Source organism: Balaenoptera borealis (genome assembly GCF_965194805.1).
Source record: "Balaenoptera borealis genome assembly, chromosome: 6".
In the NCBI taxonomy this organism is placed as follows: Eukaryota; Metazoa; Chordata; class Mammalia; order Artiodactyla; family Balaenopteridae; genus Balaenoptera; species Balaenoptera borealis.
This window is the reverse complement of record NC_138863.1, coordinates 71,819,945-71,832,015: the sequence shown is the minus strand read 5'-3', so window position 1 is coordinate 71,832,015 and position 12,071 is coordinate 71,819,945. Positions and strand designations below refer to the sequence as shown.

General features: G+C 37.7%; 1 protein-coding gene across 1 annotated transcript in view; it reads right to left on the bottom strand.

Moving 5' to 3' along the window:
• Nucleotides 1-12,071, bottom strand: part of PLA2R1 (phospholipase A2 receptor 1) — a 130,677-nt gene that overhangs the window by 78,617 nt on the left and 39,989 nt on the right. The window contains 2 exon segments of the mRNA XM_082395228.1: nt 6,835-6,947; nt 10,235-10,333. Coding sequence (XP_082251354.1) covers nt 6,835-6,947; nt 10,235-10,333 — 212 coding nt within the window.

Below are 12,071 nucleotides of genomic sequence, written 5' to 3'. Positions count from 1 at the left end.
AAAAGATGTTTCTTGTCTGTGAATAATACAGTAGTTAGCAGAAATCAGTAATTAATGACTGTGTTTGTGGTACCTAAAACCAGAGATTGAAAAAATGTAATGCATTGGAAGTAGCTTCACTAGAGAGCCATTTCAAATTAAACAATATGTATATGTATGTATGTATGTATATATATATATATATATATATATATATACACATACATGATTTGGTTAGGAGGGACTCAGATTTGAGCTGAGTAAGTGCAATTGTATTTCTCCCAATAAAACACTTGTTAGCACTTTTGATACCATTTTCAAATAACTAACTCTATTGCTGAACTAATATTAAAATGATAAATTTCTTTCTTTTAAATAAAGAATGGCAATAGAATATCAGTAGTTTTCAAATGGGGGACATGTCATGACCACTATTGCAAGAAGTTTCTGATGGTATTCCTCAAGAACTAGAAATGTTAAGTTTTTGGATATTGTTTCTTTCAAAAGACTAGAAGAAAAATATAGAATTACAAAATACATCTAATATGTACACAGGAAATAAACCTGGAAGAGCAATCCAAACTGTTAGTGGCAGTTACTTTTGGGGAGGGATGAGAGATTGGCTGGGAGGGGGCAAGAGTAAAGGTAAGGGGGCACTTTCACTTTTTAGTTGATATTCTTCTGGCTTGCTTGAATTTATACCAATGAGAATGTTTCTATTGTTTCTATTGTGTAATTTTAAAAAGGGTAACCAAAATGTGTTTTTAAAAAGAAAGTTAACTGCATTCTACCAAAAAAATAAAAACTGTTAGAATTAATAAATGAATTCAGCAAGTGGAGGATACAAAGTCAACACACAAAAATCAGTTGCATTTTTATATACTAACAATGAACAATCTGAAAAGGAAAATAATTCCATTTACAATAGCATCAAAAATAATAAAGTACTGGGGAACGAACTTGACCAAGGAGGCAAAAGACTTGTACATTGAAAACTAGAAAACATTGCTGAAAGAAATTAAAGAAAACACAAATAGTCCATCGACAGATGAATGGATAAAGAAGATATGGCACATATGTACAATGGAATATTACTCAGCTATATAAAGAAACAAAATTGAGTTATTTGTAGTGAGGTGGATGGACTTAGAGTCTGTCATACAGAGTGAAGTAAGTCAGAAAGAGAATAACAATTACTGTATGCTAACACATATATATGGAATCTAAAAAAAAAAAAAAGGTTCTGATGAACCTGGGGCAAGACAGGAATAAAGACGCAGATGTAGAGAATGGACTTGAGGACACGGGGAGGGGGAAGGGTAAGCTGGGACAAAGTGAGAGAGTAACATTGACATATATACACTACCAAATGTAAAATAGATAGCTAGTGGGAAGCAGCTGCATAGCACATGGAGATCAGCTCAGTGCTTTGTGACCACCTAGAGGGGTGGGATAGGGATGGTGGGAGTGAGACGCAAGAGGGAGGGGATATGGGGATATATGTATACATACAGCTGATTCACTTTGTTATACAGCAGAAACTAACACAACATTGTAAAGCAACTATACTCCAATAAAGATGTTAAAAAAAAAAAAAGAAATTAAAGAAGCCACAAATAAATGGAAAGACATCCCATATTCATGGATTGGAAGATTTATTGTTAAAATGTCCATACTACCCAAAGTGATCTACAGATTGAATGCAATCCCTGTCAAAATCCCGGTGATTTTTTTTTTGCAGAAGTAGAAAAATTCATCTTAAAATTCATATGGAATTTCAAGACATCCTGAATAGCAAAAACAAGCATGAAAAACAAGAACAAAGTTGGAGGCCTCACACTTCTTGATTTCAAAACTTACTAAAAAGTACAGTAATCTAAACAGTGTGATACTGGCATAAAGACAGACATATAGACCAATGGAATAGAATAGAGAACTCAGAAATAAACCATTGCATATATGGTCAAATGATTTTCCACAGGGTGCCAAGACCATTCAATGAGGAAAGGACAGTCTTTTCAATAATAACGTTGTGAAAAGTGAGTATCCACCTACAAAAGAATGCAGCTGGACTCTTACCCTACACCATTTACAAAAATTAACACAAAGTGGATCAAAGACCTAAACATATGAGCTAAAACTGTAACACTCTTAGAAGAAAACATAGGGGAAATTTTTCATGGCATTGAATGTGGCAGTGATTTCTTGGATAAAACACCAAAAGCACTGGCAAAAAAATAAAAAGGATAAATTGGACTTAATCAAAATTAAAAACTTTTGCACATCAAAGGACACTATCAACAGAGTGAAAGGCAAACCACGAATAGGAGATAGTATTTGCAAATTATGTATCTGATAAACAATTAATATCCAGAATATATAAAGGACTCCTACAACTCAATGACAGAAAACAAACACTTCTGTTCAAAAACGGGTAAAAGACTTGAATAGACGTTTCTCCAAAGGAGATATAAAGATGCCAATAAGCACATGAAAAGATGCTCAACATCACTAATCATTAGGAAAATGCAAATCAAAACCACAGTGAGATACCACGTCACATCCATAGGATGGCTATTATGTAAAAACAGAAAATAAGCAAGTGTTGGCTAGGAGGTGGAGGAATTGGAGCCCTTGTGCACTACTGGTGGGAATGTAAAATGTTGTAGCTCCTATGGAAACCAGTATGGTTGTTCCTCAAAAAATTAAAAAGAGAATTATTATATGATCCAGAAATTCTACTTCTGGGTTTAGTGCCCAGAATAATTGAAAGCAGGAACTTGAAAGATATTTGGATATTCATATTCATAGCAGCATTATTCACAGTATCCAAAAGGCAGAAGTATCTTGTGTCTATCAATAGATGAATGGATAAACAAAATGTAGTATATCCATACTATGGAATATTATTCAGCCTTAAAAAGGAAGGACATTCTGACACATGCTACAACATGGATTAACCTAGAGGACATCAGGATAAGTGAAATAAACCAGGCACAATAGACAACTACTGTATGATTCTAGTTATAAGGTAACTATAGTAGTCAACTTCAGAGGCACAGAAAGTAGAATGGTGGTTGCCAAAAGCTGGGAGCAAGGGAAATTGGGAGTTAGTGTTTAATGGATACAGAATTTCAGTTTGGGAAGATGAAAAATATTTTGGAGCTGGATGGTGGTGATGGTTGTACAATAATATGAATGTACTTAATGCCACTGGACTGCACACTTAAAATGGTTAAAATGATAATTTTGCTATGTATTATATTTTGCCAAAATATTAAAAAGTTAACTGTAAAAGTGTTTGGGGGATATGGTTGCAAGAAAACGGCAGAGCTATAAAAATGCTTGCAAATAATGCACATTTAAACTTAGGAAAAAATGCGATATTGCAGCATTTCTCATTTTGGGCAAAATTCTCAAAATCGAATGTCATTTGGATTATTTTGTACAAATATTCCAAGGCTGATTGATTCAAGGTTTAGATATACATGCATTTAGACAATTATCCATGGTAACTTTGGAACTCAAGTTTTGCATTCGTGCTCTGTCTGAAAGCAGGTGGCCAGGCCTAACAAAATTTTCTAACAGCAAGCAAATAAAATTCTGTTATTTGGCAATAAGGGTTTGTTTTTCTTCCTCTCTCTCTTCCACAAAGTGTTAAAAGTCCTAGACCAGGAGCAGTTGCCCTATAACAAAAGAAGTACGTAATTTGTAGCAGGTGGTTCTAATTGTGCCCATCAAATGTGTCGCTCAGTTGTGCAGAAGAGTAGAAAATCAATTAGCAACTACAAGCTTGGGTACTGGTGAGTGACAGGAGTGTCTTAACTCAAACAGGAAATCAGTAATGGAAGAAAATGATTAGCAAGGCTGCTAGTGGATACTCCTGGATCTGAGGAGACTGTCCATCTACTGCCCAACCTTCTCAGACAAAAGATGCTGTTCAAAAATACTCGAATGTGAATTGTCACTCAAAGAACAGTATGCCGTGGGTCTTTGTTTCTTATCTGATAAGGTCCGAATGAATAAAAATCAAGAGCTTAGGACACTTCCTGTCTTCAACTTGTATGTCTCATTTTTTTTTTTTTAAAGATTGATCGATTGATTGATTGATTGCTATGTTGGGTCTTCGTTTCTGTGCAAGGGCTTTCTCTAGTTGTGGCAAGCGGGGGCCAGTCTTCATCGCTGTGTGCGGGCCTCTCACTATCGTGGCCTCTCTTGTTGCGGAGCACAGGCTCCAGACGCACAGGCTCAGTAGCTGTGGCTCACGGGCCTAGTTGTTCCGCGGCATGTGGGATCCTCCCAGACCAGGGCTCGAACCCATGTCCCCTGCATTGGCAGGCAGATTCTCAACCACTGCGCCACCAGGGAAGCCTGTATGTCTCATTTTTGAGTCATTGCTCTGGATGCAGACGTGTTTGCAAGGCAGTGTTCATGCATGTTAACTGCCTGGGAGAGCTGCCTCACTGGGACTAATGTGTAGTACTCGGGGGCTTGACTGGTGACTGAGTAGCATGCCAGCGAAAGGTCACCTGGGGGGCCTAGGAGGTCGAGGAGGGGATGAAAACAAATTTACCCAAGCTATAGATCTGCTTTAGAGTTGGACTACACATCAGCTTTGGCTACTGAATACCGTTCATAAAAAAAAAATTTATAGTATTCACAGCACACTCTCGTATTCAGTTTTGGGGGAAATGAAACATAGTAGGTTTTTTTCTAGACACTTTCTATCATTTGCATGGGGTCCCCAAAGGATTCTTAGAAAATGAAGTGTTTGAACTCTAACAGGTTTCTGCCTTACTTGGGTCACTTTGGCACTATGAGTTATCTGTTATGTCACTTTGAGTTTATCCATTTATTGTGTTATTCCACTTTCTTCACTTGTTTCATGCGTTTATGTTCTATCTCTTTAGCTGCTGGCCTGCAAGTGGCACCTGGGCAACTGCACTGTGCCTTTTATTTTTATTTATTTTTTGTACAGCATGCCAGTGTTTAATATGATGCCTCTCACAGTGTAGATATTCAATAAATAATTTTCTAATAAACTTTTTTTTTTTTTAAATTTATTTTTTAGCTGCTTTGGGTCTTCGTTGCTGCGCACCGGCTTTCTCTAGTTGCGGCGAGCAGGGGCTACTGTTTGTTGTGGTGCGCGGGCTTCTCATTGCGGTGGCTTCTCTTGTTGTGGAGCATGGGCCCTAGAGTGCACAGGCTTCAGTAGTTGTGGTGCGTGGGCTCAGTAGTTGTGGCTCGTGGGCTCTAGAGCACAGGCTCAGTAGTTGTGGCACACGGGCTTAGTTGCTCCGCGGCATGTGGGATCTTCCCGGACCAGGACTCGAACCTGTGTCCCATGCATTGGCAGGTGTATTCTCAGCCACTGCACCACCAGGGAAGTCCCTCTAATAAACTCTTGACTATTGATTTTTGCATAGTCAGATAACATATGAAAAGTAGTTAACACAGTGCCAGGTATGTGATAGACGCTCAATGAATATTACACACAAAAAAAGAAAGAATAAGATGTAAAAACAGGTGAAATAATTAGACCTTTTTCTTCAGTGAAAAACATTATAATTAATGAAAGAGCATAGCTTCATTGGTCAAGATCCTGAATAAAGTCCAATGTTGACTCACTGACTGGAGGACTTCTAGCCCAAGGTACTCTCGAAAACTTGTGGGTGGGTGAACAAGGCTGAGGATAAAGGCTTTCTTCTGGCTGGTAGCTATTCTGGGAAGGAGAGAGGAGAACTAAAAACAACACTGAGATACATCAGAGGTGGTGCTGTGCCCTGAAGAAAGGGTTTCTTGAGCATAAAATATTTCACCTGGCAATTTATTTTGCCAAATGCGGTCAATCTATCCCTCTGTGTGTGTGTGTGTGTGTGTGTGTGTGTGTGTGTGTGTGCATTCCTGTGCATTGTTTGGAGGAAAGACTGGGACAGAAGGTAAGAGGTAAGAGGAGGAAGGAAATACTGGCGGCTTTGAACGTTGACTTCCCATGTGGGGAGAGCAGAGAAAGCACACAGAATTCCTCCTACACGTTAGACCTGCATGTGAAGGGGTCTCTAGATAAAACCATAGCACCAGTTGTCCTGCTTCCTGGTCTTCAACAGATATTTTTAAAGGCAATGACCTCGGTAAAAAGGCAAGCGACTTGCTTTGTGGGTATAGTTTTCCACGGAGCCGCTGAAGAGTTCTACCTTGCTTCTGTCTTCAGCCTGGAGCAGTCTGTCTCCCAGCTCTCACTGTCCTCCTGGCATTGATAGTGACACTGAGGTCTCTTCTGATGTTGGTACTTTTACCCCTTGCTACACATCTGTAACATGTTGCAAATTGTATGGAGTGTAAAAAGGGTACAGTTTCTCTGTTTGTATGTACAGATACCTGTGCATAGAGAAATCTAAATCTAAACAAACTTAGACCTAAGAAGCAATGGGGAAGCATTTGAAAATCCTCCACAGTTTAGTTTTACTTACTTTTGTTCTAAAAAAACTCCACATGACTCATACACATTACATTTAAAAAACACTTCATATTTAAATAACATATTTCTTTTCTATTACAAGGACTCAGATAAAATATCATTACAACTGAATATATTAGCAAAGCTAGATAATTAAGAAATCTTTATGGAAAATAAAAGACATCTTAAATTTTACTATTTGTTACTCAAAAATCAATTTAAAATGAACATTGTATGGTTTAAATTCATCTAAATCAATAATTTAAATAACTTAATACTCTGTTGTACAGTACACTTTAGATTTTCACTAGTTACTGATTGTGGCTAGATTTTATCATTCTAAGAGCCCTCATGGCAAAAAAGCACTGCATGTTTCTGATAGAAAATTTCTATTTTACCTGTTTGTAATGGTTACAAGTGCAGGAGGACAGTAGTAACCACTGGAGGCGTGGTCAAAGCTTCGAAGGACGGTGTCAATTTTGTAACAGAATCCACCATGTCTCTCCCATCCCTTAAACAAGGAAAATGAAAATTAAGGACCCAATCTGATTTAGTTAAATAGTAAAATATATATATTTTTGGTGTAATCTCATTTACCACTTTCTTCTCTGACCCACTCAAAACTCAAAACTTGAATGTTTGTCTTGATATATTTATATTTATTCTACCTGCCATTAGCTACAGCCACTTCTACATTTATTTAATTAATTCTTAAAACCTAAATGTTTTAACTAATTTAAAATCTTTAAGCCCAAAACCTTAAAAGCAAATTTAAAAAAAAGGGACATTCACTCAAGATCTCTCCTTCTCTCCTTTCCTCTTTCTCTCTCTCTCTCTCTCTCACACACACACACACACACACACACACACTGTCTCTCTCTCTCTCTCTCTCTCCTTCTCTCTCTCTCTGTTCAGACTTATAAGATTTACTGTAAGTGGTTCCTATGGGATGGTAAAAATCGAACGTGTTGGCTTTAAGGACAGAATGCGTGGGTTTGAATCCTGGCTCCACCATCATGTGACCTTATTTAATCGCTCCGTGTCTTAGTTTTCCCCTCTGTAAATATGGATAATAATAGTATTCATGGGGTTGTTCTGAGAATCAAGGGGAGAAAATGCAGGCAGAGACCCTAGAATAGAGCCAGGAACTCGGTATGAGCAAAGAGGACATAAGTATCTAGGTAACAATGTACTGTTTTGATTTTTTTTTTAAGGGTCTTTCATACTGCTTATTTCATGTTGTTATCCCATTGAGATTAGGGACTTAGAAAATCTAAGTCAGAGACTAGTGGATAAACTGGCCTGGAACCTAATTTTGGTGCAATCCAGAATGGTTTTGTCTGGATCATCAAGCTTCCAAATAGAGACTGGCTAAAATATATATATATATATTTTTGGTAAAGATTATTCCTAAGTCAACTGGCTAGCCTTTTAGAGAGAAAGCAAACAAGCTTTGGCACCTAGACAAAAAATGACAAACGTGTATGGCTAAGCCCTGGGAGCAAAGAAGGGTGGCTCTATTCTTTAAAATCATACGGTACAGGAGACATGGGTTCATTAGTCTTCTATATTTCAACTGAGATATTTTAGTTCTTTCTCTTCCAATATTATAAAATCATATCACTTCTATCAGTCTATTTTTATGTATTCACCAGTTTTAAAATACACTTCATTTTGTGTCATGCCAATACTTGCCAGATTTTGATCAGATATAAAATGATTTCTGCTATACTACTCCGAAAATGTCTCAACCTTGCAGTAAATTAGAGAAAAATCTTATTTTAGAAGTAAGCTATTTTAGTTCAAAACATTATTAAATGAGGCGTGATCACAGGAGCACCACATCCAGCCCGCCAGGATGTGCTCTGAATTCACTCCCTTAACTTCTCTCCCCAAGCTTATCTGTGTGAGTAATTGACAGTGTCAGCCAGAACCCCTCCGTGGGTCACTCCAGAGGGGACAGGGAGGTTAGACTGCTTTTGTATTTGGAAGGACGGGAGGAGGAAGGCTGACAATTTGACCTTTCTGACAAAGTACTCCTTCTTCATTAGTGGTTTTTAGATCATAGGCTGCTTAGCAAAACAAAAAACCCAAGAACTTGAACAGGCTCAAGGAAAGGGGGTGGGGGGAAATGTGGCATAGTAATAACTGGAAAACAAAGACTCTACTATAAGCCTTTGTCCACACAATGAAAGCGGGAAGAATAATTGATTGTATTTGTGAATATCCTTTGTACATGAGATGCCATTTCTTTTTACATGAAGTCATGATGGTGACAGTACTGAAACGATTGCTCATATTATCCAGCCCCCCAAAAGTGACTTAGATGGAAATAAAATTTTAAAAAATTTCTGCTTTGAAATTATCCAGACTTATTTTATAAGTTGGTTTTGCCTGTGCAGACTGTTTAGAGAATTGCACTGAAGCAGATGGCTAAAAGAAAGGAAACTTTCGAAAACCATATTCATAGATGCATAAAGAAATTAATGGAATTTCACCATAAGAGTAAAGAACTGGCTCTGAACCCAGAATCCTTAAATATTGATAAGGCTGGTCAGAAAGAGGGAAGCAGTATACAAAAGTTTAGATAGAACATCAGTTGTTTCTGCTGTGTAAGAAGCTAATTACTCTTTTGACACAAATAAAACATGTTGAGTTGCCTTGAAAGCCACTGTAGGATGGATTTTTTTCAATATTTCTGATCAGATAGAGATTAGATCAGTGATCAGTAATAACTAATTCAGGAATTGTAATCATTAGGTAAAACGTCTGGTCACATGTCAGCTATGGCACATGTATTGTTCAGCTAAAGTGTGAAGAGTAACATATGCTTACACACTGATGAATGAATCAAATGCAGTTTCTGAAGAGAGGGGTTATCGTTTAATTGGAACATAAGTAACTGGATTAGAAGAGAAAATAATTAAAAGAGAATTGCATAAAAACCAGATTTGTGAACATTTTGAGACTCACACAGCATAAAAATGTCCAGTAGTTAAGTCCAAAATTTTTAGGTGTGTGTGTGATAAGAGAGAGAGAGAGAGAGAGAGGGAATGCACGTGCTAAGGACACTGATAGATAAATTTTTTGTAACACTGCAGAATATTGAATGTATTTTAAGAAATTTAAGACAGATTATTTTCTACCTTTAAAGTTTAAACCTAAAGTAAATATGTTTTTTATTATTTTTAGTACTGAAAATAGTACTTCAAGTACCAAAAATAGTTTATTACTTAAAATACAAAGTATTTTTATTATCCCTTTCCTAAATAATAAATGTGTTGCAAACATGCACTTCTCTTTGTTATTGTATTTTATTCAAATATTCAAGTTTAAGAAAAGTGAAAAGGAAAACAAGACTCTGGGTGCAGAAGGTCACTCTCTGACTCAAAGGAATGCATTTGCTTTCACTCTGACAGTCTTCATTGGAAGACAATGAAAACCGAGTGTGAGACAGTGTATCACATGATAGGCATTGTTTATACAGATGGTATAACAGGATCATTTACATTTCTTATCTCAAAAGAAAACTAGTCTTGGGTGGAAGTAGATGGTAAGACAACAATCCTTCGCTGAGCTGTAAATCTTTCATGTGCCCCTAGCTGATAATTGTTTGGTTTGTTACAATAGCCCACTCAGAAAAAAAAGAAGGGAAGGGAAGAAGAAAGGAAGGGAAGGAGGGGAAAGAGAGAGAGGAGGGAGCCAAGGCAGGAAAGAGAGGGAGAGAGATAACACTTTAATTTGATGGTGGATAAATCAGTCTGGTTATGAAGTCCCTCCAATGTTCACAGCTCTTACCTTTTGGCAACCTGATTCAGTGTCAGAAAGGACATGGCCTGTTTTCTTACAAACGTAAAAAAGTGTTTCTTTGCAATTTTTAACTTTCCAGTGTCCCTCCTAAGAGGAAAAATATTACAAGATGAATGAGTACACTCCATTATTGATGCTGATAGTCAAAGTCAATAATTCTAAATTAAAATATGATTAATAATGCATGTTTCAAGGGGGGGTAATGTGTCAGGATCTTGTGTTGTTAGAAAAGGTTGATTCTCTACATACGAGTGGGAGGTCTGGCTTTACATTAAACTTCTCTCAATATTTTTTTAAAGATGGGATAGGTAGTGATTCTCAATCTTTAGTGTGCACTGGAATCACCTGGAGGGCTTACTAAAACGCAGTTGATTGGGATCCGTGTGTCTCATTCAGTAAGTCAGGTGGGACCTGAGAATTTGCATTTCTAACAAGTTTTTAGGTGATGTGAATGCTGCTGGTCTGGGGGCCACACTCTGAGAACCACTTATATGAAACTATTCCCCTGACCAAGCGAGAATGCTGCTTCTTCTCTCCGATCACTTCTAGGTGTTAAATTGAATGCTTTGCTGCTTGCCTGATGCTGTATAAACCTGATGCTGGGGAAGTGCCTGGAAAGCACCAGGAATCACCCGAGATAACATTATCATAGCTGAACTTCATGTTCAACCCCCAGTACCCTTCTTCATCACGAATCCTCCAAAGCCCCACTCCATTTCCTCTTTATATGACAGGCAGATACCTTCATGTCTTCTCCTAGTTCTAATGAAGGCTGTTCTCATATCCTTCATTAATGATGAAATACAATAACTGCTAACTGATTAAAATTTTATCCTCCCAAAGGATTTTTTATTTTAACACAAATCAGACCTTTAGTCTAAAACCACACAATTCAAATTTTCACACAATTCAAATTCAAAATGTAGGTATCTCAGGCATGCAGGGTTTTAGGTGAGTAGAGAGCTCTTCCATGACCCTCAGAAACATACTATGTAGGAGGCTGACACCTTCACCTGTAAGAGCAGCCTTGTAGCCCATGCCCATGGAGTCCCCAGCAAACCATCCAGTTATAGGATATTGTCAGGCACACTGTAGTTGCTTAGTAACTATTGGATGGACAGATGAATGAATAGTTACCAATCTCTCAGATTCAAACTGAGGTATCGACCATGTTTAGGTAACTAGTTAATTATAATAATTACATTCATATTGAGTTCAACTTCAGGGGAATACGTGTTACTTTTTATGCATCTACTATTTAAGGAGCTACTGAGTTGCTAAAAAGGGGCCACAAAATACCACACTTACAGCAGCACTGTCCTAACACCTCCAATAATATTAATACCTATCCTCACTCTCTTAAAAACAATTTCTCTGTCCAAATGTTGGCTCCTGCTTTGTGAATATGCTAAGTGAAATACCCATGTCTGTCAAATAAAAAAGGAGAATGTCAATAGGAAACTAAGGTCACCTTAATTATATCAAAACTGGTCTCTCTGCTTCCACTCTCTTCTCTCCAATCAATTCTCTATGTAGCAGCAACAGTTGCTCTTAAAATGTAAATCAGATCATGCTTTTGTCTCCTGGAAGCCCTTTAGTGGGTCCTATCCCAGGCCTATAAGCCTCACATTTTTGCATTCTTCCTGCCCCATCTCCTACCACCTTTCACCGTCCATACCTCCACACCACCCTGGTCTCCTTTTTGATTATCAGACATGGCAAGCCTTGGCCTGCCTTTGGGCAACTGCCTGCTGCCTGGAATGTTCTCCTGCTCTTCAAGAGATTTTTTTTTTCTTCAAGTCCCAGCTTAAATGTCACCTCTTCA